The 26,765-nt window shown below is 37.8% G+C and overlaps 2 protein-coding genes across 3 annotated transcripts; one reads left to right on the forward strand and one right to left on the reverse strand.

The window, feature by feature from the left end:
* Positions 1-1,919: 1,919 nt before the first annotated feature.
* Positions 1,920-6,968, forward strand: LOC103441443 (probable 1-deoxy-D-xylulose-5-phosphate synthase, chloroplastic). 2 transcript variants are annotated; one of them, XM_008380127.4, is made up of 10 exons: positions 1,920-2,422; positions 3,007-3,126; positions 3,214-3,378; positions 3,610-3,760; positions 4,022-4,290; positions 4,624-4,891; positions 5,174-5,466; positions 5,566-5,844; positions 6,004-6,288; positions 6,391-6,968. In XM_008380127.4, exons 1-10 carry the CDS (start codon positions 2,255-2,257, stop codon positions 6,538-6,540), a joined length of 2,148 nt encoding a protein of 715 aa, XP_008378349.3. In that variant the 5' UTR covers positions 1,920-2,254; the 3' UTR covers positions 6,541-6,968. The 2 variants fall into 2 exon arrangements, with proteins under 2 accessions (XP_008378349.3, XP_017189522.3); XM_017334033.3 differs by having other exon boundaries at positions 1,945-2,422; positions 3,209-3,378.
* An 8,276-nt stretch (positions 6,969-15,244) lies between these two features.
* On the reverse strand, positions 15,245-20,351 carry LOC103454313 (potassium channel AKT1). Its single transcript, XM_008393914.4, has 12 exons — positions 19,819-20,351; positions 19,017-19,382; positions 18,751-18,808; positions 18,325-18,642; positions 17,910-18,155; positions 17,682-17,780; positions 17,509-17,541; positions 17,223-17,408; positions 16,928-17,122; positions 16,737-16,812; positions 16,025-16,615; positions 15,245-15,784 (listed from the first exon to the last, which is right to left on the reverse strand). Exons 1-12 carry the CDS (start codon positions 20,037-20,039, stop codon positions 15,501-15,503), a joined length of 2,673 nt encoding a protein of 890 aa, XP_008392136.3. The 5' UTR covers positions 20,040-20,351; the 3' UTR covers positions 15,245-15,500.
* Positions 20,352-26,765: the final 6,414 nt, after the last annotated feature.

Raw genomic sequence — 26,765 nt, forward strand, 5'->3', positions numbered from 1 at the left:
TGACTACATTTAGCAAAGTTAAAATGGGTACAAATAAATTAAAAAATATGGGTACAAGTACAAATAAAAGTTTAAAAAACATGGGCACAAAAAGAATTAATATATGGGTAAAAAATAAAACTAAAAGAAAATTTGTACAAATAAAAAAAAAGGGTTGCAAATTTAAAATGGGTATAAATTAAATCAAAATATATGATAAAAAATTTAGCCATAAATATAAATATACCAAAAGTAACGTTTCTAACACTAAATAAATATATTTAGAAATAAAAAATATTTTATTATTAAAATAATTAATGATGTTTATTAAAATCTAAAGACCTTGATTAAAAATTGAAAATGAATAAGGGTTTGATCGATAGAGTAGGAAAAATAGGAATGAGAACCTAATTTTTCCAAAAAAAAAATAGTTTGATATTTTTAAATTACTAAAAAAAGCTAACTACAATAGTCATAGTATTTGATCTCACATAAGTGAGATTAAAAAATCCAAAAGCACATTAAAAGTACCAAAGCATTTAAAAATACTAAAGCACACTAAAATTCATTTAATTCATTTATACTAAAGCACATTAGATTTCAAACCCTACAAACTCTCGTGAACAATGATTTTAGGGGAGTTCAAAACAAATAAAAATTCATAATAATTAATGTAAAAGTGTGAAAAATATGAAAGAATATAAAAACACTCGTGATTGCATCCTCCACGCATAAGCGTTGGTTACATCATCGTTTATATTTTTAAAACCCTCAAAACCTTTATGAATACTATTTATTGTTTGAGTGCAAAATTAATTAAAAAAATCATAATAATTAATGTAGAATTGTGAAAAATGTAAAAAAAAAAAAAAACATATAATCACTCGTAGTGACAATCTTCACAACTTCCATAAAGGGGATAACTTCGAAATTTAATCATCGGTTGTCGTTTACGATCTATTCTTTTCATCGGATTTCGTTTTTCAGAATTTTTTTTTTTTTGAAATCATGATCTTTTAGCGGATGCAGAAAAATGAATCGTTCAGATCATTGATATCACGTTCCAATGTTCACGATTAACTGAAATATGAGTCAATATATATAATTTCTATAGACTTTTTAAACTCAGAGCAATATTTTCACTAACCGTAAAACTTGAACGTGATATCACTTATGTTTTTCATTTGATTATTTTTTGATTAAAAACATATTCTCTTTAACGGGTAAATCGTGCAATCAGGTCATATTACTCGTTAATGTTAATGGGTCATGTCATATTATCGGTTCATTTTGACGGAAGTTATATGACACAACCCATTAAAATATTAAATATGTTAAGAAAATAGTACGAAAAACACGACAAGAATGACAAGTTTATCTACAGTCATAACACATTTATCATTTAAATGAAGAAATTTATACGAACACTAAACTTCTCCTTTCTAATTCACAATTTTACATTTTATGAGAGATGCAAAATATTTTGAAATAGACATTTCACATTACAAGTGTACTAACTAAATGAACTATATCTTACTCAAACCGTTCTTACAAATAAACAAAAACCCAGTTATAAACTAACAAAGAAAGGTTTTGTTTCCATCGGCATACTCTCTAACAAATTGAACATCAAATGATATGATTGTGTACGAATCTCGCAATCTAATTTAACCAAGAGAACACATAAATATTCCCAACTCCTAGTTAATCGACAAAACACTCAAAAATTGTGTTTAGATTAACAAAACCAACGTGAACCGCTGTGATACCTTCGGAGTTCTCAACACTAGGAAATTACAATTCAGTTGGCAATGGAAACTAATTGGATATTTTGCATCATGAAATTATCGTCTGTAATTATAAAATTAAATAATGGGATTAATTATTAATTTAAAGCTTTCTAATTTTTGAGGTGATTATGCTTTGGCCTCACATATATTTTGGACTTATCCAGAAAGATACTCTCCTAACCTACGCTTCTTGTGTCCCCTCCGGATCCTCTGTTCACTTCCTGTTGATATTTACTTCCCTTCCACCAGCTTCTTCTTCTTCTTCTTCTGCTCTCCCCGCCCTGTTTTTCTGCAACTTTTCTGGTGTCTCACGTGACGCATTCGGACAATTTTACCCTTCAAAGTCCCATCTCTTTACATACTCAGCTCTTAGATGCTTTGAACTTGGGTAGCTGGGTGTGTGTTTTTTTTGCAAGTGAGCTCTCGGATTCAGCTCGTTTCTTGAAATTCATTGAATTTGGGTTGCTGGTTTTGCGTTTTATCTGATGGGTGCTGCTTCTGCTGGGTACCCTTTTGGAATCACTTCCCATTGCCATGGAAAGTTGGGGGCTTTTCCTCACAAAGTGGAGTTCTTTGGCTCTAATTTCCCACTGCATGTGGAATTTCCAGGACATAAATTGTACCCAAGTTCCGTTTTTCCCCCTGCATCCAAGGTAATCTCGGTCACCTCCCTTCTTACCTACTTTACATGCTGCAGAAACTGGAGAAGAAAGGAAGAAAAAAATTTAGAATTTGGAGACTTCATGATTTAACTGTATTTGTGGTTGCAGAATAAGCAAAATCTATGATTTGTTTGAATTGTTAAATTTTGTGTAAATTTGTAAGGTGCTTGTTAATTTATTGATTTTGGTAATTAGAGATTTTTCTTGAGTGGAATTTTAAGTTTTGTTTGTAACTATTTTTAACTTTGCACTAATTTTAGAAAATAATTGTTTTTAAAACAGAAAATGCTTAGATACGGCAATGTAGTGATTAATACTGAGTAGTTTGAAATGGTTTGGAGTCAAAATGGCAATTCTAAAGTATTGATTACCCAAAAACCTGAATCTTATTATCGCCATTATCATCAAGTGTTTTGCTTTTAAGTTAATTTAAGTCTAGATCATGTGCCGTATGATTTCGTATTCTCACACTAAGCACTTACACGGGTTGATCTGAATTGATGAATCCATTAAAATAGTTATTCATTGTATCCGCCGTTACAAAGGCAGTAATGTGTGTTGTTTTCTCAATTCAGGAAATTGCAAGTCGAATATGTTCTCTACCTGACGATGATGAATGGTTCTTGGAAGAAATGTTAACCCCCATTCTTGATTCAGTTGAAAATCCTATCCACCTGAAGAACTTGTCTGTTGAAGTTAGTTCTGAGGCATTTTAATACTTGCTTTGCGTGCTTACACTTCCGTTCACAACTTCTTTACTCATCACAGAATGATCAGTGCAGGAACTGAAACAGTTATCTGATGAAATCCGTTCAGAGTTAACATCTATAATGTTGAGAACGCGAAAGTCTTTCAGAGCCAGTTTGGCAGTGGTGGAGTTGACGGTTGCAATACACCATGTTTTTCATGCTCCCGTGGACAAGATAATTTGGGATGTCGTAGAACAAGTAAGATCATAAATATATACCTTTCTCTTTGTAGAAATGGTTAATTCTAAGAAAGGCGGTTGAGGTTATGGAGAACTTGCGATACTGTTTCCATTAGGCTGTTCATAGTTCATAACAGAAATTACACATCTAAAACAGAACGCAATGAAAATCAGTCATGGGTAGTTTCTGCACATTTATACATTGTCATTGGATGATATAAATGTTGAAAGTTTTCTCTTTTTCTGGCAGACATATGCTCATAAAATACTTACAGGAAGGCGGGGCCTCGTACATACAGCTCGACGAAATAATGGTTCTTCTGGTCCTTCATCTCGACCTGAGAGTGAATATGATCCATTCTGGCCAGGGCATGGGTGCAGTAGCGTTTCTGCTGGACTGGGTAATGTCTACTTCCAGTATGCTTCTTTTTCGTTTATCCTGTGATGAAATCGCTGTCTTCGGAAAAAGTTCATGTTTTTATTCAACATAACTTGCAACACCCTTATCTGGACATTCTGTTAACCGTATATGCTGCTTTAGACCCAATGGCATTTATGCAGCTAGTGATAGTATATGGTCATTCCTCTGAGCGTTATTTATTATGATGTAAGAGCAATTGTTTCAAGTTTGGCCAGCTAAATTGGATTTATAATCTTTACAGGCATGGCAGTTGCACGGGATATTAAAGGAAAACGGGAACGTATTGTTTCAGTCATCAGCAATGGGACTACAATGGCTGGACAGGTCTATGAGGCGATGGGTAATGCAGGTTATTTGGACTTAAATATGGTAGTTATTTTAAATGACAGCCGGCACTCTTTACACCCAAAGACTGAGGAGGGTCCAAAGACAGCTATTAGTGCTCTGTCTAGTACCCTAAGCAAGCTCCAGTCAAGTAAATCCTTTCGAAGGTTTAGAGAAGTTGCTAAGGTATTTCCGTGTTTTTTATTATCATACCTCTAGGACTGGAAGATTTTGAGACATTAAACGTTATTTAAAGATTTCTTAGAACTAAGATATATTGGAAGTTTTGAAATGAGAGATATCTTTACAGAAAAATATATTTAACTTTGGGCAATACTTTAGACAATCTGAGTATAGAAAAGTTATTTGGTTTTGTGTGGCACGCATCTGAGAGAAAAATGTATTGGGCTTTGGTGATTTTGAAAATATCGAACATTTTCTGTTGCTATGAGTCAGATTTTGTGCCTTGTGCATTTTGTTCTATGAAATATTTATTTTTCTTCCCCCTTTTTTTTTCAGGTTGTTACTAAAAGAATTGGTGGAGGCATGCATGAATTGGCAGCTAAAGTTGATGAGTATGCACGTGGTATGGTCGGTCCACTAGGATCAACTCTTTTTGAAGAGCTCGGATTGTATTATATTGGCCCTGTTGATGGACACAATGTTGAAGACCTGATTTGCGTTCTACAAGAAGTGGCATCTCTTAATTCAATGGGTCCTGTTTTGGTTCATGTGATAACGGAAGAAAATCGGGAAGTTGAAAACAACCCGAAGAGTGGGGTAGAAGGTATATTACCGCTCATCTCCCTCCTTCTCTGGTGTTCATTTCATATGCTGTACAAAACTCTGCAGTAAATTTAAGGATTCATGAGTTGACTTGAACATAGTCTAACTCAGCCCAATATACTTTGGTTTTATATTTTTCATCTGAGGCTTTGCCTTTGTTCAGGCCTTTAGCGAGTATAAGAGATTGCTGACTACAATGATTGGTTCTCATTTTGTACAGGATGAAAAGCCACGTTCGATTTGATCTGACATATATGCTATTTTACACTTCCCAAACCTGCAGGTTTGAATAACTCTGATGATTTACTGTCCAAAATCCACCGTAGAACTTATAGCGACTGCTTTGTGGAGGCTTTGGTGATGGAGGCAGAGAAGGACAAAGATATCGTAACTGTTCATGCAGGAATGCATATGGAAACAGCATTTCAGCTATTTCGTGAAAGATTTCCTGACAAGTTTTTTGATGTGGGAATGGCAGAACAACACGCAGTTACATTTTCGGCTGGTTTGGCATGTGGAGGACTAAAGCCATTTTGCATAATCCCGTCTACATTCCTACAAAGAGCTTATGATCAGGTAGTAATTATATTTTAATTAGTTTTGGAATAAATAAGTTATGATATAATATAATAATATGATGATAATGTCTCTGATATCTTCTCATGGCCTGTTTAGGTAGTTCATGACGTAGATCGGCAAAGAATTCCAGTGCGTTTTGTCATTACAAGTGCAGGGTTGGTAGGATCTGATGGTCCCATGCATTGTGGAGCATTCGATATAGCATTTATGTCATGCTTACCAAATATGATCGTCATGGCACCATCCGATGAAGATGAGCTTGCCAACATGGTGGCCACTGCAGCCTACATTGATGATCGTCCAGTTTGCTTCCGATATCCAAGGGGCGCCATTGTTGTGATGGACCATTCCGTATGCAGTGGGACCCCCATCGAGGTAATTCCACTTCATTGCTTAAAAACAAGTATACCGTCATTAATCATTCCCAGTAGGTATATAAACTTGGTATATTTAATACAGAGGATTACTTCTTATGTGTTTTTTAACGTCTTTGTGCCACTGCGTTTAATTTGACTTCTTTGCGCTGCTGAGCAGATTGGAAAAGGGAAAATTCTTGCGGAGGGTAAAGATGTGGCATTGCTTGGATATGGATCAATGGTTCAGAACTGCCTCAAGGCTCGGTCTCTTCTTTCAACACTGGGCATTGATGTAACAGTTGCCGATGCAAGGTTCTGCAAGCCCTTAGATGTCAAGCTTCTTAGGCAGCTTTGTCGAAACCATTCATATCTGATCACGGTTGAGGAAGGTTCTATTGGAGGATTTGGATCCCATGTTGCACAGTTCTTTTCTCTCAACGGACAGCTTGATGGAAACATTAAGGTAATATTTATTTTCACTTCAATATTGATTGTCAATGGCACATTATATGTTAACACATCGTTCCTCATATTTTGTTTTCTCTGCCTGAAATCGACATTCCAGTGGCGACCAATTGTTTTACCGGACAACTACATTGAGCATGCATCCCCAAATGAGCAGCTAGCTATTGCTGGATTAACTGGACACCACATAGCAGCAACGGCGTTGACTTTGCTTGGCCGGAATCGTGAAGCCCTTCACTTGATGTGCTAGGCATCTGCTATTCTCTGCCCTTTCACCGAGACTATGTTTCTTAGCGGAAAAATATGAAATACAGATCAAAGCTCAAGTAGCATTAATTCGGCCGAAATGTTCCGAAAATTTATACCGTATCAATTTGTATAGAAGTGCTTTTGTCAAAAGTAGTTAGTATGCAACCAATGAAGGTTGGTCAGAGTGGAAGGGGCTCAGGTCGCTCAAGCAAGTGGTCTCGCTCTCGAGCCCTTGTGGATGCAGAAAAGTTTCTTGGGAGAGGTCCCGCATATGCGCCCGACCGTACCTCGAAGGATTAGTCCCGGGCTTTGCCTGGGGACACCTTCAGAAGCCAAAAAGTAGTTAGTATGCAAGTTTATGTTCATTAATGTACAGCAGCACAAAGGAAATTTTTGAAATTTAAATATAAATTTAATACCATGATGTTATATATAGTGCATTAAATTGAAGATTTTTTTTTTTTTTTGAGAAGTACGATATTTATTTATTTGGAATAAATCGTATAAAGCAGAGGATATGGTGCTGCTAACAATGGGTCTCAATAAAAATATTGTCGGGATTTTCAACCCAATCGAAGGAAAAAAAGAGTGTCTTGCACCATATTAAGTATTATACTATTCTCAAGAAGAATTTTAAAAATTATATCAGGTGGTTCTTCAAATCAAGAAAGTTGACTACTCAAAGTTAAGCCCAATCATGCCAATCTGTGTGCTGCCGTGTTCGTCTCTCGTCGACCAAACGTAACTTTCCATTGTGAAAACGAAGCCAACATATGTTTAGCATCCTGAATAACATGTCAAAACTCACCGTTCAAATTTGTTCCAAAACTCACCATTCAAATTTGTTGTCTCGGCTTGTAATGCATTAATCACTACTGCTGCATCACTTTGTATCTCAACAGCATGGGACGTCACCATCTGTGCCAAAAAGACAGCAGCTCTCGCTGCCATAATCTCTGCCATCTATGCAGAAAGAACCCCCGGCAAATTCGAAGCCATGGCTGCCAAAAAAATCCCCCGGTCGTCTCGGATTATAGCACCAATCGCTCTCCAATCCCATCCCGCTCATTCCACGCACCATCAAAGTTACATTTAAGCCAACCTACCTCAGGTTTTATCCATGGCTGTGGAACGGAAATCTTGATGCCCTTCTTTACTTCATGCTATTTTCTATACTCTTGGAGCCATGCTTGGGTTCGACAATGGATATCCACTTGGTTCATCGCCTTACTCGTCCACAGAAATGAGTTTCGTTTCTTCCAGATGCTCCAAATCAACACCAAAGCAAGATCAAAACTTTGCTTCGAAGGTTCTCCCACCATTTGAATCATCCAACTTTGGAACTTGCAGGTCCCGTCCCATAGTCCTCACCTCTTGAATGAGCCACATGATAAGCAGACTTCGTTGTGAAAGTACCATTCTTCGCTTTAGTCCAAATTAAAGTATCCGAAGTCTGGAAATAACTAAGAAGGATACTCAAAATTAGTGCGCTTCCTCCTCACTAAAAATATTGATGTATAAATGTCTTTGCTGTGTTAGGTTCATTATAAGCTTTGTGCAGTGTTTAATGTAAGCCATTGGATCATATTCCATATGGTATTTAGATTAGATTCTAATGAGTCATATCTCATGACAAGTGTAAGCATCTTACATGATGGCTTAGAAATGAATGGTTGTGATGTTTTTGTAATGTTGTGAGAGAGAGAAACTGCTTCATTCTCCTCCAACGGTAAAACATGTTCTTTGGGTTCTTTGCTTTTAGAACAAGCTGAATATATTGATATTAAGTGAAAAACCTCTGTTCTTAGTGTATGGTTTTACTGTTCCATTGAATCTACCCAAAATCAAACACTAATTTGGTATCAGAGCCAGGTTGGATCTCAATCTGGGCGTGAATCTGTGACAAGGGTTGTAGCTAAGGAACTCGACAGAGAATCGAGTTTGCTGCGATTGAAGAACAATCTAAAAATCACTGGGTAACTCGATAACAAGTCTAATATGGCTGGATCGAGTGGTGCTGATCTTCGAGCGCCGATTTTCAATGGGGAAAACTTTGATTTCTGGCAGATAAAGATGAAGACCATTTTCAGATCTCATGATCTGTGGGATATGGTTGAAACGGGGTATAATCCTCCGATGAAGAAAGAAGACGAAGAACTCACTGCCACTGAACTAAAGCAGTTGAAGGAGAACATGATCAAGGATGCTAAGGCTCTCGGGATTATTCAAGGTTCTGTGTCCGATGAAATTTTCCCACGAATCGCTATACTGGAGACGGCAAAGGAGGCTTGGGATGCACTGAAGCAAGAATTTATTGGGGATAAACAGGTGAGATCTGTGAAACTCCAAAGTTTAAGGCGAGATTTTGAATTCACTCGTATGGGTGAAAATGAAGTATTCTCTGTGTATGTTGTGCGATTATTTGATCTTATGTCACAAATGAAAAGTTATGGTGAAGATATAGGAAATCAAAGAATTGTGCAGAAGCTATTGATAAGTTTGCCTAGGTCTTATGATAGTATTGTTGCTGTGATAGAAAACACTAGGGATCTGGAGAGTGTTGATGTGCAGGATGTTGTTGCTACCTTAAAGGGGTATGAACAACGAATTGATAGACACTCTGAAGATAGAAATGAAAAGGCATTTGCTAGTTTAAGTATAGCTCCCAGGAAGACTAACTATAATGCCAATCAAAACTTCAAACCCACAAAGAATTGGAAGTCTAAGGGTAAGAAGTGGGATAACAAACTTGTGCATCAGCAAGGGAAATTTGCTACATCCTCTGATGGAGCTAAAAATTCCTGCAAATACTGTGACAAACTCCACTTTGGAGAATGTTGGTTCAAAGGAAAACCAAGGTGCCATAATTGTGATAAGCCAGGGCATTTTGCCAAAGACTGCAGATCTAAGAAAGCAGTTCAACAAGCAAATTATGTTGGACAAGTGGATAATACTCCAACTATGTTTTATACGTGTATGATAGCTGCTGTGAAAAAGCATGAAGATACATGGTATATTGACAGTGGTTGTAGTAACCACATGACAGGAAGAGAAGATCTATTGGTGAATTTAGATAAGAGAGTAACTGCCAAAGTAGAAATGGGTACAGGACAACTAGTTGATGTGGTTGGAAAGGGTGACTTAATGGTTGAAACTAAGCAAGGCAAAAGATATATAAGAGAGATTATGTTTGTACCTGGTTTGAAGGAGAATCTGTTAAGTGTGGGACAGATGATGGAGCATGGATACTACCTGGTTTTTGGAGGAATTGAAGTCAGAATCTATGATGATGCTACATGCTCAAATCTAGTTATTAAAGTTCCAATGAAAGGCAATAGAAGCTTTCCTTTGAAATTACAACCAGGCATTCATCTTGCTATGAGGGCTAGTGTTGGTCAATCTGCTGAAATATGGCATAGAAGATTAGGACACCTGAACATGAATGCTCTAATGCAGCTTCAAGAGCATGAAATGGTAACTGGTCTGCCTGAGATGGAAGTGAACACCACAGTGTGTGAAGGCTGTGCACTTGGTAAGCATTCCAGAGAAGCTTTTCCCAAGGCAACTAAATGGAGAGCTGTCTTACCATTGGAATTGATCCACACTGATATATGTGGACCCATGCAAACACCTACCAAGGTTGGAAACAAATATTTCATCACTTTCACAGATGATTGTACAAGAATGGGATGGGTTTATTTCTTGAGGAATAAATCTGAGACATTCAGTGTGTTCAAGAAATTCAAAGCAACTGTTGAACTTCAAAGTGGATATAAACTGAAAAAATTAAGAAGTGACAGAGGAGGAGAGTATACTTCACTTGAATTTTCTCAGTTTTGTGAAGATTTTGGTTTAGAGAGACAGCTCACAGTGGCTTATTCCCCTCAGCAGAATGGTGTTGCAGAGAGGAGGAATAGAACCATTGTAGAAATGGCTAAGTGTATGATGTTGGAGAAGGATATTCCATTTGAATTTTGGGCAGAAGCGGTCAACACTGCTGTCTATATTCTAAATAGATGTCCCACCAAAGCTTTGAACAAGAAGACTCCTTTTGAAGCTTACAGTGGAAGGAAGCCTGGAGTGAAGCATTTAAGAGTGTTTGGATCTCTATGCTATGCACAAGTTCCATCACAAATGAGGCAGAAATTGGATGCAACAAGTGTCAAATGCATTTTTATTGGTTATGGATCTTGTGAGAAAGGTTACAGGTTATTCAATCCTGAAACCAAGAAGATTATTATCTCAAGAGATGTAATCTTTGATGAGAACTCTTGCTGGAATTGGAAAACTCATGCTGAGAAGAATCTGTCCATTTCAGTCTCTAATGAAGAACATTGTGATGAAGGGAGTAATGTTGAAAGTGAAGTAGATGAGAGGTGTACAGAATCCTTACTGGAGCAACAAAATCAAACTGTTGGTTCTCATTCAAGTCAAGAGGAACAAGTAAATCTTGCTGAATCTCAAGAGTTTGATCACACACCTCTAAAATTCAGAAGTGTGAAAGATATATATGAAAGGTGCAATCTATGTGTGATAGAACCGGAGTGTTTTGAAGAAGCATCAGGTGATGAAGCTTGGAGAAAAGCTATGTCTGCAGAAATTGAAATGATAGAAAAGAATGATACATGGGAGTTAGTTAATAGGCCGTTTGATAAACCAGTAATTGGTGTCAAATGGGTCTATAAGACAAAGCTTAACCTGGATGGATCAGTGCAGAAAAATAAGGCAAGATTAGTGGCAAAGGGCTATTCTCAGAAGCCTGGGGTTGATTTTAATGAGACTTTTGCACCAGTGGCAAGGCTCGATACTATTAGAACCTTGATTGCACTGGCAGCTCAAAAGGAATGGAAATTGTTCCAATTGGATGTTAAATCGGCATTCCTGAATGGTACATTACATGAGGAAGTATATGTTGATCAACCTCAAGGGTTTGAAGTCAAAGGGAAAGAAGACAAAGTTTACAGACTGAAAAAGGCCTTATATGGTCTGAAACAAGCTCCCAGAGCTTGGTATGATGAGATAGATACATATTTCAATCAGTCTGGTTTCAAGAGAAGTCAAAGTGAAGCTACTTTGTATACTAAATTCAGTGATGCAGGTGTGCTTATTGTATCTCTGTATGTAGATGACATTATCTACACAGGGAGTTCTGATAAGATGGTTCAAGAATTCAAAAATGATATGATGAAACAGTATGAAATGTCAAATTTGGGATTGTTGCATCATTTCCTTGGCTTAGGCATCATTCAAACATATAATGGCATATTCATTCATCAGAAGAAGTATGCCAAGTCTTTACTGGAAAAATTTGGTTTGAAGGATTGTAAAGCAGTGAAAACTCCACTTGCTATTACTGACAGGTTATCCAAAGTTGATGGAAGTGAGGAAGCTGATGAAGGTTTATACAGGAGAATGGTTGGTAGTTTGTTATATCTAACAGCTACTAGACCAGATTTGATGTATGCATCATGCTTGTTGGCAAGATTTATGCATAAACCTACCATGAAGCACATGGGAACAGCTAAAAGGGTACTGAGATATGTACAAGGGACACTGGATTTTGGAATTGAGTATGTGAAGGGCAAAGCTGCTGTGTTGATAGGCTATTGTGACAGTGACTGGGCAGGAAGCTTGGATGATATGAAAAGTACCTCGGGCTATGCATTCAGTTTTGGTTCGGGGGTATTCTCTTGGGCTTCTGTTAAACAATGTAGTGTGGCACTATCCACTGCAGAAGCAGAATATGTATCTGCTGCAGTAGCCACAACACAAGCAATGTGGCTGAGATTTGTGTTGACTGATTTTGGGGAAGAACAAGTAGAGGCTACACCTTTGCTTTGTGATAACACCTCTGCCATAGCCATGTCCAAGAATCCAGTATTTCACCAGAAAACAAGGCATATCAACAGAAAATATCACTTCATTAGGGATGCTATTCAAGATGGAACCATTGAATTACACTACTGTAGGACAGAGGAGCAATTGGCAGACATGTTTACAAAGGCTCTTCCTAAAGATAGGTTTGAATACTTGAGAGATGCACTTGGAGTAAAATCAGCAAAACATTTAGAAGGGAGTATTGATGTATAAATGTCTTTGCTGTGTTAGGTTCATTATAAGCTTTGTGCAGTGTTTAATGTAAGTCATTGGATCATATTCCATATGGTATTTAGATTAGATTCTAATGAGTCATATCTCATGACAAGTGTAAGCATCTTACATGATGGCTTAGAAATGAATGGTTGTGATGTTTTTGTAATGTTGTGAGAGAGAGAAACTGCTTCATTCTCCTCCAACGGTAAAACATGTTCTTTGGGTTCTTTGCTTTTAGAACAAGCTGAATATATTGATATTAAGTGAAAAACCTCTTTTCTTAGTGTATGGTTTTACTGTTCCATTGAATCTACCCAAAATCAAACACTAATAAAAAATACCATTAACCAAGTCATTCCATATGAAACCCTCATCCTCCATTAATAACCCATTGACCGTAGTGGTAGGCGCAACACCCGTCGGAACTGGGCTTAGAACTTTAAAGAACTGTGCACGGGGTAACAAGCTGTCCCCCCGTATTCTAACCTTCTCTCCGTCGCCGACTCTCCATCTCGAACCTCGGCGAATAATGGCCCTGGCTTCCGCAATACTACGCCAACAATAAGATGCAACTCAGTCAACAACCCATCTTATAACATGAGAGTAGGGTGAGGATGTTACTTAAACTCGTCGGTTAACAGTCAACAACCGATCTTATAACATGTGAGTAGGGTAAGGATGTTATTTAAACTCGTCGATAAACAATCTTATAAGACGTGAATTAGTGTACGGTGATGATGTTCCATTCGAATCAATCGGTCAAGCCATTAGTAACATGATCACAGAAGATGAGTTAAAGAATGCACAATCAAATTGTACTTAAAACGGCTTTGGTTGTTCTTATGCTGGTCTTTTTCGTTGATTGATACAGGCTGGCTTCCAAGTTATATAGCAGATTATGGGGTTCATCTTACGGTCTTCGTGTGGACAGCACTGTCTTATGATTTACCCGGTAAAGTTCCACATGGAGTTCCTAGGAGGCTTGTTTGTCCGTTTCCCTGGGACCCTCAATCACTTACCCATTGGACAGTGGTCAAGGTATTGTTGGATTTAGCCCACGTCTGGTAATCATTTCGTTTTTAGCTTTTGCCCTTCGCCTTTAGCTGGAATCGAAGGCTTGATACCAGAGTAATTAATATCTAAGTATATCCATTTCCCATGTTTAAATTGCAGGATATGCCAAATGTACCCGTCATCTACATCTTCGCTGCATTCATGCCGGCTGTGATGATAGCGTGTCTATACTTTTATTTTTTATTTTTTATCAGTGTAGTATCGCAGCTTGCACAAAAGGAGGAGTTTAATCTTCAGAAACCATCTGCATACCACTATGACATGTTTCTCTTGGGAATAACGGTATGCTTTCCGACTTCATATCTTCTATTGCTTTTCCTTTTTCTTTGTAATCTATATGTTTATAACTCTGCTGCTACATTTTCAATGTTGCAGACATTGATGTGTGGGTTGCTTGGACTTCCTCCTTCAAATGGGGTTCTTCCGCAGTCCCTGTGCACACCAAGAGTCTTGCTGTTCTAAGGCGTCTGGTGATCCGAAAGAAAATGGTAGAGTGCCAAGGAATGCATGAAACTGAACGCAACCAACTCTGAGTAACCTGCTACAGTCACTCTTTGTGGGAGGCTCAATATTCGCAATCATCGTAATAAAAAGATTCCTACCTCAGTTCTTTGGGGATACTTTGCCTACATGGCGATTGATAATCTCCCAGGTAATCAGTTCTGGGAGAGGCTCTTGCTACTCTCCATCAGCCCTAACCGACATACAAGTCAGTTAGTTTCAGAAAGTTCATTAAACTGCAATTTATGAGTATGTAGTAGCTTATCATAATCTTGTTTCGTCTTCTAATTCTGTAATTTTCTTGGACAGGGTTTTGGAAAGTTTTCATGCTTCATTCATGGAGTTAGTACCGTTCAAGTACATAGTTGCATTTACGCTCTTCCAACTCGTGTACTTCCTGATATATTTCGGAGTGACATGGATACCTATAGCTGGAATATTGTTCCCTCTGCCATTCTTCCTTCTTATAAGCATAAGGGAACATTTGCTGCCCAGGTTCTTCCATCCTGCCCATCTTCAAGAACTCGATTCTTGTGAGTGGGAAGAAGTTCCCGGTGATCCATATGTAAGTCATTTTCACCTTCTTCCGGCTTGTATGAATGTGTTTAAATGATTCCGATTCATGGCATTGAAATGTTTGAGCAGGAAAAAGTACCACCCGGACCTGGAAATGATGACGGTACAGATGATTTCTATGATGCTGAGATATTGGATGAGACGACAATAAGCAGAGGAGAGTTGAAGCTCAGAACCAGCTTCAGTAGTGAAGACGGGCTTTCTCATAGGTCGTACCCAGTGCACAAGGCTCCCACTTTACGCAGGGTCTGGGAGAGGTGAATGTCGGGCTTTCTCATGTAAGAAAAAAATCCAACTCCTTCCATCCGTCTTTGTTTAATCAATTTTACATCATTTTACACGTTTCCAATCGGTTCAATGCCATATTGCAATGTAAAATTGTGCAGGTGCACCCCGAAGATGTTGCCCGAATTTGACGATACAGTGGATTATGATCAGTATAGATTGACTGAGACCTGAGCTTGTGCTTGTGATATGATTAAACTCCTCAACAGTGGACCGCTGATTTTCTGTATCAAGCACACTCAATATAGCAAAGATATTAACAAATTACAGAAAAGAGGACTAAGAATTATGCCTAGCTTGGAAAACAAGAAATACAGCGAGAAAATCACGTGCGGATTCACGATGTTTTCGGGCAAATTAAGGGACACGGAGTATGCAAGAGAGGAAGATAGACATGCCATCTGGGGGATGATTTTCTGGCCTTCTGGATAATTATTTCTCAGAATCACCAACAAGAACTAGATGATCGCCGTCTCTAACAAGCTCTATATCTTCAATTTCAGCTCTGTCCTTGGTTAAAACTTTTGTGGCTGAAAACTGGAATTTCTTGGCACCAAGGTCAAGTAGTTGTTGAAGGGAGTCAGGCAGAAGCACAAGCTTTGCAGCAGTTTCGCCTTTTTCCGGGCAGCTAAGTGTCACTCTGGCTGGATAGCTGTTCCTACTTGTGCTCCTTGTCAAACTGCCTGTAGATGTGACATTGTCTCTATCTTTCTCACCTGCATGTTTTCAAATTCAGCTTTGTCAAAACTTTTCATCACCTAGTGTTCAAAAAAATTCAAAGTTTGGTTAAAGGCCTCAGTTTCTAGTAGGTCGAGTAATGATTTACTCACGCATTTTTACTCATAATATTATGGGATTTACGAAACATTATGTAAGTGATTTATTAAGAGAAAAAAAAATGAGGAAATTATAGCATCTTTCTAAGAATTTATGGAGAAAATTGAAGATATGCTTACCAGTATTAGTATTGGCGGTTGACATGAAACCGAACAGTGAATTGCGAAAGCTTTTATCCATTCTAAGAGTATTTTCAGATGTCATATCTGAGTTGAATGGCCTGCCATCCCGTGCGTAGGGAGGTAATGTAGGCTCACTTCTGAACTTCCCAGGACGTGATAGTATCGGATCCTCTGGCATAGGAACAACAGTTAGTTTCTTGCTTGGTTTCTTACTCTCCGATTTTTGCTGAAACAGTTCCATTATTTTGTCATGTCCCTGATGCTCTGCCAAAGCCCTAGGAGTCCATCCGTAGCTATCTGGCTTGTCAGCCTCAGCTCCTTGTTCCAAGAGGAACTTAGCTATCTCTACGTTTTCTTCGCATACTGCCGTGTGAAGTGCTGTAGTCCCATTGTTCTTGGGCAGTGTTACATCACCGTTATACTTGACAATGTATTTAAGCAGCTCCAAGTTGTTTTGCTCAACAGCAGAACAAGCAAAATTTCCCACATTGCCAGAATTTATCTTCGCTCCATTGTCTAAGAGAAGTTTAATCAAAGACTCATGCTTCCCTGATATTGCTTCCCATAGAGGAACATTTCCTTCCGAATCTGCATGCAAAGTAACGAACAATTGATTCAGCGTGACAATCTCACACCACGTCTTAAATAAAAGGTCACCTAAATAGAAACATAGCGCACCAGACTGTCTGACAAGAAAACATGTTCGTACCTTGTATATTGGGATCAGCTTCATACTCTAGAAGTAAAAGGGCACAATGTTCATTTCCATTAGATGCTGCAATGTGCTGTTGAAACACAAAAGAAAATAACGCATACAAAGTAAGCACCAAACTCTCAAATTCAAAGGCTATCGGGGACAAAATGGTGTCTGTTTGCACAATAATGATAGGGTATACGCACCATAGCTGTTCGTCCATTATCATCCATCTCATTTGGATCTGAACCCCGCCTGAGCAATTGATGCAGCAACATATCATCACCCCTCTGTGCAGCAAAGCATAAACTAAGAGGCAGATCCATTCTACCGCTAGCCAGCACATGCTCTATGTCCCTCAAAATTCCTTCTGCCAGCGGATTCTTCATTTCTTTCAAATGCTGCATCAATATGCATAAGAAAGAGGCAAAGAACTGTTATCAAAATTCTGATTCCCATATATTAAAGACTACCAAAAAATGATTAATGTAACTTACAAACCTTAAGAAAATTGTTCATGATTATCGTTCCATCTCCAACATTTGCTTGAACAAGGTTTAAGAAAGCTGTACGGTTCAAACGCAGAAGCTGGGAGAGTCCTTTCGTCCTAACTGTGACCATTTGAGGCCTGTAACAAAGCACACCTATTTCACCAACAACGTCTCCTGTCTTGGCTTCACGAACAACCTGCAGTCATTCAACAAGAAGTCCATCAGTCATAGACAAAGCACCAAGTTTATGTTTTGGAAGACAACGTTGATCACATATTTTATATCATTAAACTTGCCGGTGTTGCTCCATTCCTATGCATAATAAGTTCCTGTTAGCAAGTTGCAAGAATCAGAAGCTAATTTTCCAAATAAAAAGAAACCGAAGAGTAAAAGAAAGGCAATAGGTGCCTTGTGAATTGTGATTCAAGTGTAAAGAGGAGTTGCATGAATGCTATTTTCTGATTCTTACCACAGAGCCGGTAACCACGATATACATGTCAGTGGGTGCTTCATTCTGCAAGATTACAACTTCTTTTGGAGGAAAATATTCAGCCTTCATCTCAGAGACCTCAAAATTCAACCAAAAAGAAGTTAGACAAAGTTTATTTCTTACATATAAGATTGCAGGAGACTAGAATGACAATGCGCTGTATCAAACACCACCAATTAGTACCAATAGTGTAATCTTAATAATTACCAATTGGAAAAGTAGATCTCTTGATACACCTTGGAACAAGTAGACACTATCAAGAAGTGGATAGAAGAGATAGTGAGAGATGCTAGATCGAATGGCCTTAGGGAGCGCATCGAGAGCCTCTTGCTGCTGCAGCCCTTCTGAATTAGTTCTGTACTTCAAACACAAATGAGCAAGCATCTGCTCGTGCAGGTGATCAGGTATTTGGTTCCTACGCGCAAAACTTGTTGCAGCTTGAATAGTGTCTCTCTGCAGTCCAGAAAACAAGTCCAAAAATGGGAAACCAAAACATGAAAACTGCTATACTTGCAAACTTGTCAGAAGAATGAAGTTCATATCTAAAATTCTTGAGTTAAACTCTACATAATTTAGTAGTAAGAAGTATTAAACTCGTGTAAAAACAAAAGCTTGTACTTACAAATTGTCTGGTTCGAGCAGTTCCATGGACAATCAAGTTGGTCATATTACCGATCAGGTAAGCTTGCAGCCCAAGATTGAAGAGCATATAGAAGATATCGAATGTCATCTCCTGTGAATTTACAGGATGAAAATCCCCATAGCCGGTGGTTGTGAGCGTGATTATGGACCAGTACATTGAGGTCACATACCGGTCCCATAAAGGTAATTGTTGAAAGTTTTCTTCGATAAGCCCAAACCATGTCCTTCTTGGGTTACGATAATGCGCAGCAAGGAAATAGAAGAAGCAGCCTGCGCAATGAACTGTGAGGAGTGTAACCTACAAACACATCAAAAGCCTGATGATCATGAGATACACATCACAGTTATATTAGATAATCACCTCTCTTTCAAAAAAAAGACTAGATATTAGTCGAAAAGTACTCACGAAAATAAGCTTGCAGTATCGAACCCAAAAGTAGCTATAATTCCTGTCCTTTTCCAATCTAGAATATCAGAGAAAATATAAAACAACATGAGAGCTTAATGATCAGATCCTGCAAATGAATATGAAAAATATAATCTGCATTGCCTTTGGATTAAGCTGAGTTCAAACATGAATAAAATAACGATGAATTCAGTTCACAATTCATAAATAAATACAAATGTATAATAAGACTGCTGTGATGGAACTTCCATTGATGTAATTTGTACCTGGAAATCATTGCACTGACTCTTCGGAGACGCCAAAGGCGGAGAATATTGAAGTATCCATAAGTCTCGAGAGGGGGAGGCAGAACACGCTGAGCAAGTTCCGAAGGGATTGTGGAGATGATGTCAAAGGCCAGCCATGTTTTGGCATATCTCAGAGCGATGAGCTTGTGGTTGTCAATGAGGAGATAAGTAGTTTTATCAAGGTAGGCCACAAAGAATGTCAATACAATGTCGATAGCGAAAAGTGCATTGACAACATTATCAGCTATGGCAATAAGTCCTTTTGCTCTGTCCAAGAATCCAAATTCAAAGGGACACACCCAAGCAGTGTAGAAAACCAGGAGTATAAGAAATGACTGCCATAGTCTGCAAATTAAAAACCAAAAGAAAATGTTATACTCGAATTATGTTTTCTTTTTTTGGTAGAACAATATTCTAAATTGCTCTGATCTATAGAGCGGGGATCAAACTGAGTGCAAGGTACATTGGTTGACCAAGTGGCCTAACCCACATCGTGCAATTATTCATAAAACGATACAAAACGAAACAAAACAAAAAACCATGAACGACTGAAACATCATTTAAAGAGAACAAAATTGGGCAATAAATTCTAGTTCTTCATGATCTTGTGCCGCCATGAATTTATACAAATACAGTCCAAGATTCAAACACAGCCTAAATTTAAAACTTGCTGCATGCAATTCATATCAGATCAACCCAACTGATAACACACATGGACGTGTAAAACCAACAAGAAAAATTGAAAAATTGCTAGAGAAAGAGAGAGAGAGAGATTTGTCACTTGTAATAATAATTAAATGGGGAGATGATGAAACGGCGGAACTTGTGTTTGGGACGGTTTGGAGCAGTGGCGCCAAGAGACGGCAAAATGCCATCGATGAGGTTAAACTGGCTGGCATGGCTGCCGTCCCTCGACATTTCTTCCGCCTTCTCCTGTTTTCCTCCACCACACCCCTGCCCGCACATTGACATCCACATTGCCATTGACCCCTTCCTCATCATTCCCACTCCGATCAGCAGTCATCATCTTCCATGTTTCTCTCCCTTCAGTCCCTTGAAGCTCACTTTTCGTGTCTCTCTCTCTAAGATTTAACGCAAAAGTTCTCCTCTTTGGTATCAGCAATGTTGGACAAGAGTGAAGACCCACCAAAAAGGAAAAAGAGAGAAGCAATGGAAGCTGCTAACTCTCTCTCCCTGTCTGTGTGTGTGCCTCACTCTCTAGGATTCTTGGCTCACTTTATCTCTCTCTCTCGGTTTCTCTGTGATTTGTTCTCTTTTTTCCCGGACGTTACGTGGAGAGAGCCTTTGTGTGTTGTAGTGTGTACAACGTTACACGACGTTGGCTGAAGGACTAACACAGATCAAGGGCTCACCCTGATGATCTCGTACAACTTAACCGTAATAAGAAATTCTTATTCCCACTTTATTATTATTAGACGATTCCACAGTAATAGTACTAATTATGGATTGAATGTAATACCACTTTTTTATTATTATTATTATTATTATTATTATTATTATTATTATTATTATTATTATTATTTTATAAATATAGAATTCATACTTTCAACAATAATACGTATATTAGTAATACCACAAAACCTCCCAATTGGCGCTCCATGTCTACGCTTTCATTTGACAACAACTAAGAGCTTTTATAAAGACGATGAACAAATAGTCCATCAATATGGTGTTTTTTTTTATAACAAACGATATTATCTACACTAAAGTGGAGGGGAATTAGTTTCACAATGGGTTAGCGATAATATGGTTCAAACTTTCCACCACTAGACAGTAGTACTAAGTGGCATCAATATAGTGTTTAAGTTACATGCCAATTGCCCGTTAATATACATGGTGTTCATCAGTGAGTCCATGAGTGCAGAGAGAAGGTAACCTGCTCTAGATCTAACCAATTATATTAAATTCATCTAGACTATAATTCAATTAATATTCTGCTATTCATATAGAAAAGATATCGATTGAAGGGAAATGAAATAAAAGAGGTATTGGATCTTTTAAGGCAAATGATAACCGTACATTATTTTATTTCTCACACATTCATGTTTAATTTTGTTCGTTGATAGTATTTGATTTATTCAAATCAATGACTAAAAGATGTAAGGCTGAAAAAGATGTGTGAAAATCATTTTCCTTTAGAAAAATAAAACGAATTGGACACTAAAAATTCTAAAACCCACGTGCATTTGTTATTAATGGTATACTTAAAAGTTGTTGTTGTTCATTTAAATTATAAGACGTGCATGACCTAGTAATATCACATGACGATAAAACTATTACACTAAAAAAATTTTTTTCTTGAGTGTGATTGGAGAAGTATATACATATAAATGCTGTACATGTATGAATTAATTGAAGGCAATAAGAATCTGAATTTTGAACCAATGGATGAAGGAGATATCAGTGTCAAGTTCACCTTTCTCTTTGTTTTAAAGCATCGTCTACAAATTAGAGTCCATTAATTTTTCTTTGGACAGGTTCTCTACAGGGTAAACTTTAATTGCATCAGTGATCTTACATGAGCCAGGCATGCATCGAATGTCAACGATTTAAATAAGAAGTTTGAATTTAAGTTTAGATTGGTGACGGGGATTTTTTGTTAGTATATTGATGAATTTAACGTAATATTTTATGATCTTATAGAATGGTTGATTTCTACTTTTAAAGTGCTAAAGGAAAAACACATAGAATCCAAACAAGTGTTTCGGTCTGAAAGAGGATAATTTGAACAAATATCTTATTCGTTTGAAGAGTTAAAAACAAAAAAGTAATAAGATCATCCGCCTTTTGATCATCTTGTTTTAGTGTTCAAGGGGTCGTCGGTTTAAATTTTTTAATAATATTATTTCTAAATAAAAATCTAAAATGGCTTTTTATTTTTGTCAAATGATAGATTTTGATTAGATTAGGCATCAACGAGATTTAAACTTATGCCGTCGTGCAAGGGCACAACTCCTTTCCACCACTGTAATAAAGAGCCACTTGCTGAAAAGCTTATTTAATTTCTTGAAAAAATGACATAAATTTATCAAGAAAACAAATTCGAATATTTGAGCTGACCATCTATCCTCGACAAGAAAACAAAAAAAAACAGCAATTAAATAAATTTCAAGAGTAAAGTACAAGCAATTATTTGACAGGGTATGAACCAATAAGAACAGTACTTTTTTTTTTAAGAAACGATAGTAGTATTAGATTCAAGAAGTTGCGGGTTACAAAAGAGGCATACTATGGCTGAGGAGTTTCCTCGACCAGTAAGTCCATAATGAAAACGGTTGGGGATTCAACCCAATTACAGTTTCATTGGAAAGCGAAAGACCATAACGAGCAAGTCGGTGGGTAATACCACTGGCTTGACGGCGAACACGGGAGACCTCAGTGATCGTCAAGAGCAGTGCTTTGATGTCCTCAATGATCTGACCAACGGAGGAAAGATTAACAGAGTAGTCACGTAGTGAGTTGACGATCTGAAGCGAGTCGTATTCAAAACAATAACTATAAGAACCCCTAGTTGTCGCCCAAATCATAGCCAAACAGACAAGGAGGGCCTCCGCATGGAGGGGAGAGAGAACATCATTCAGCAAACCGGCCATAGCCGCCACAAAAAGACCATCAGCATCACGAGCAATAAAACCAAATAGGGCCCATGACCTGGAGGAATCCCAAGCCCCATCGATGTTTATCTTCAGAGAACCAAATGGAGGGAGGTTCCATGTAATCAAGGAAGGGCATGGCATGGGGATCGAGATATCTCCGAATTGATAAAGTCCTGCCACCAAGACAAAGTTCGAGAGACGATAGAATCTGGAGGATCACACACACACTCCCAAAGCAAGTACCGTGCCTTCCAAATAGCCCAACAGATCATCAGAGCTTTCCTTTGGTTTCTTAAGAGTTTTCTCCCCATTCAAACAAACACATTTGCTTGAATTAATTTGAAATTAATAAGTAATCTTTTAATTAAATTTTATGGGATTTTAACGAAAAGCCTACGATACTGTTCACTTTAACGAAAAACCACATTTTTACACTAAAAAGTCAAACCTGATACTATTCACTTTACCCTTTATTTTGTCCTTATTATTAAAACTCAAAGTTTTCAAACTATTTTCATTAGTTTTCCTTAAATTTTAACCAAGTCAGTATAGACCAAGAGACCCAAAAACCAAGACCCTAGTCTTTATTAATGAAATATATATTTATTTTATATATTTTAATTCATCACTAGGGATGGCAATTATAACCGTTAAACCCGATAACGGTGAATAACCGTTCGAATGGATTGGATTTGGATATGAAAATTCCAGTATATTTTGGGTATGGGAAAAAACTATGAATATTATTCAGTTATGGTTTTGGATATGGTTATAAGGATCCTCAATCCATATCCGTACCTGAATCCGAACCAAATAATATATAATATAGTTATTCATAATATTAAAGTATGAATATAGATACACGCACACACACACACACACACACCCACACATATGTATATTCATTATTCGTTAAATCCCTTACTTTGAGTGTAAATACAAAAATTGCATTATGTGAGTTGCATTTTGTGGGAAAGTTCATAAGTTTTGATATGAATCAAACTCTATGAGAATTCAATGGTACTTATAGGAGATATCAAAGATCGGCCAACATTATCAATGTTTAACTTTAATTTTTATGCTCCACAAGATTCATTCATTAAATTATTTTATACATCAAATATTTAATGACGAAATTAATATTTACTATATTATCATATGTTAATTGAACGAATATATTTTTTAGGGTAAAAGACTGTTTACTACCCTCATGTTTCGTGGTTTTCAACATTTAGTACATCATATTTTTTTCGTCTCAGAGTCATACCTAAAGTGTAAATTTTGGGACAGTCTCATACATCCGTTAGTCAAACTGTTAAGTTTTTCGTTAACTGTGACGTGGCGCACTGACTGGGCGCCACGTGTCATCCACGTTTTTTTTTTTTCTTCTTCTTTTCTTTTCTTTTCTTCTTCCTTCTTCTTCTTCTTCTTCTTCCTCCGACTGTAACTTTCTTTTTTTTTTTCTTTTTTTTTTCTTCTTCCTTCTCCTTCTTCCTTCCTTCCTACTTCCTTCCCTTTTTTCCCCTTCTTCCTTCTTCTTCCTTCTCATTCTCCTTCTTCTTCCCGAATCTGGGGATGCTTTTTTTTTTTTTTTCTCTCTCTTCTTCTTCTTCTTCTTTCTCTTTCCTCCTTCCTTCTTCTTCTTCTTCTTCTTCCTCCGAATCTGCCCAGATTCAGTTTTTTTTTTTTTTTTTTCTTCCTCCTTCTTCTCCTTCTTCCTTCCCCTTCTTCGTTCTTCTTCTTCTTCCTTCGAATTTGGGGGAAGATGAAAGTGTTTTTTTTTTTTTTTTTTGAGGAAGAAGAAGAAGAAGAAGGAGGAAGAAGGAGGAAGAAGGGGAAGGAAGAAGGAGAAGGAGGAAGAAAAAATTGCAGTCGGAGGAAGAAGAAGAAGAAGGAGGAAGAAGGGGAAGGAAGAAGGAGAAGGAGGAAGAAAAAATTGCAGTCGGAGGAAGAAGAAGAAGAAGAAGGAAGAAAAAATTGCAATCGGAGGAAGAAGAAGGAAGAAGGAGGAAGAAGAAGAAAGAAAGAAAAAAAAAAAAAACCAAACTTCCCCAGATTTCGGAGGAAGAAGAAGAAGAAGAAGAAGGAGAAGGAAGAAGAAGGAAGAAGGGGAAGGAAGAAGGAGGAAGAAGAAGACAGAAAAAAAAAAAAAAAAAAAAACAAACTTCCCCAGATTTCGGAGGAAGAAGAAGGAGAATGAGAAGGAAGAAGAAGAAAGAAGGGGAAGAAAGGGAAAAGAAGGAGGAAGGAAGGAAGAAGGAGAAGGAAGAAGAAAAAAAAAAAAGTTGCAGTCGAAGGAAGAAGAAAAGAAAAAAAAAAAAACACATGGATGACACGTGGCGCCCAGTCAGTGCGCCACGTCACAGTTAACGAAAAACTTAACAGTTTGACTAACGAATGTATGAGACTGTCCCAAAATTTACACTTTAGGTATGACTCTGAGACGAAAAAAACTTGATGTACTAAATGTTGAAAACCACGAAACATTAGGGTACTAAACAGTTTTTTACCCTATTTTTTATATTGAAAAAGATGGATTTAACCGTTAACCGATGGAGAATCCGTTATCCGGTGGGTATGGTTATGGATAATACCCGATGGTTAATTTGCGGTCATGGATATAGTTAATTTTCGTGGTTATGGGGATGGATATAGTTTTTCTGTCTCCGAACCGAACTGTTGACATCCCTATTCATCATCAAGCCCAAAGTGAAAACGTATCCAGTAATTGATTCAATTTATGAACCCCCAGAATCCCATTTACATCATTGTAACTCGCTAATAAGATGGATGGTATGTTTAATGCAATCAATAGTTCATGGGGTATTTCAAATATCTTCACACTTTGACTAAGCTAACCCAATGTTGTTGTCCAAGATTGCTTGTATACTTGTTAAACCATAAGCAAAATTAGGCATTGTAGCATTCATGATATTTATCAAAGTACCAATTACTTGTGAACATGCATTCTCAATTTAGAACTAGGATCAAAAGGTGTTGTGGCAAGTTTGCAATCAAAATGGCCAAACTTTCTTTGTCACATCCCGACCCGGGCCCCACCACATCCCAGGCTCGACTCCGCCGTAGCACGATATTGTCCACTTTGGGCCCCGACCACGCCCTCACGATTTTGTTTCTGGGAACTCACACGAGAACTTCTCAGTGGGTCACCCATCCTGGGATTGCTCTCGCTCGAACTCGCTTAACTTCGGAGTTCCGACGAAACCCGAAGCCAGTGAGTTCTCAAAAGGTCTCGTGCTAAGTAGAGATGGGAATATACATATAAGGCTTACAGGATCCCTTCCCCTTGACGATGTAGGATGTTACAATCCACCCCCCTTAGGGGCCCGACGTCCTCATCGGCACACATCCGGCCAGGGATTGGCTTTGATACCAAACTGACACACCCCGACCTAAATCAAGGCATGATGGCCGTCACGTGAGGGTGACGTAGCCATGTGCGCAGTGCGGAAGTGATAAAGATATAAAAATGTGAGTAAATAAAAATCAAGCTAACTAATTTACACTAGACGAATAAATAGGTGCGAGTGATGAGATTTAGGTGTAAACACACATAATCAGGGCATAGGTAGCCTAAGTGCAGTCTAGCAGGACAAATATTAATTACACAATACCAGAGAGATGGTCCTACATTAGGTATCGTCTGTTAGAACCGCCATAGTCTCCTCATAAGCCACCAACAAGAATGTTTCTACCTAGAACCTGAAGGGGTGCAAAACAAAAATGTGTGAGTGAGCAAAACAAAGCTTTTCAAAACCATTCCACTTAACAAAGTAATAACCCCTCGCCATAAAACCTATATAATTTCCCAGAAAATAGACCACATATCTATCTTGAAACCACACTTGAAATAGCCAAATCCACATGTATACCATGCCAAGTATCTCAACATAATGAGGTAAGTAAATCAAGTGAAGTAATTCAATGAAAAGTAATATGTCAGCCAGAGCCACCTAAGGTGGCACGTACGGCTGAATCTATAGCTCATCAAATATGCATGCACATTAGTCGGAACCACTTAAAGTGGTCTATACGACAGGACTGGGTGTAAATAAATACTCTCAAGTGCTACGATCATGTGAAGACTGTG

The sequence above is a fragment of the Malus domestica genome, chromosome 08, assembly GCF_042453785.1.
Source record: "Malus domestica chromosome 08, GDT2T_hap1".
NCBI classification, from domain to species: domain Eukaryota; kingdom Viridiplantae; phylum Streptophyta; class Magnoliopsida; order Rosales; family Rosaceae; genus Malus; species Malus domestica.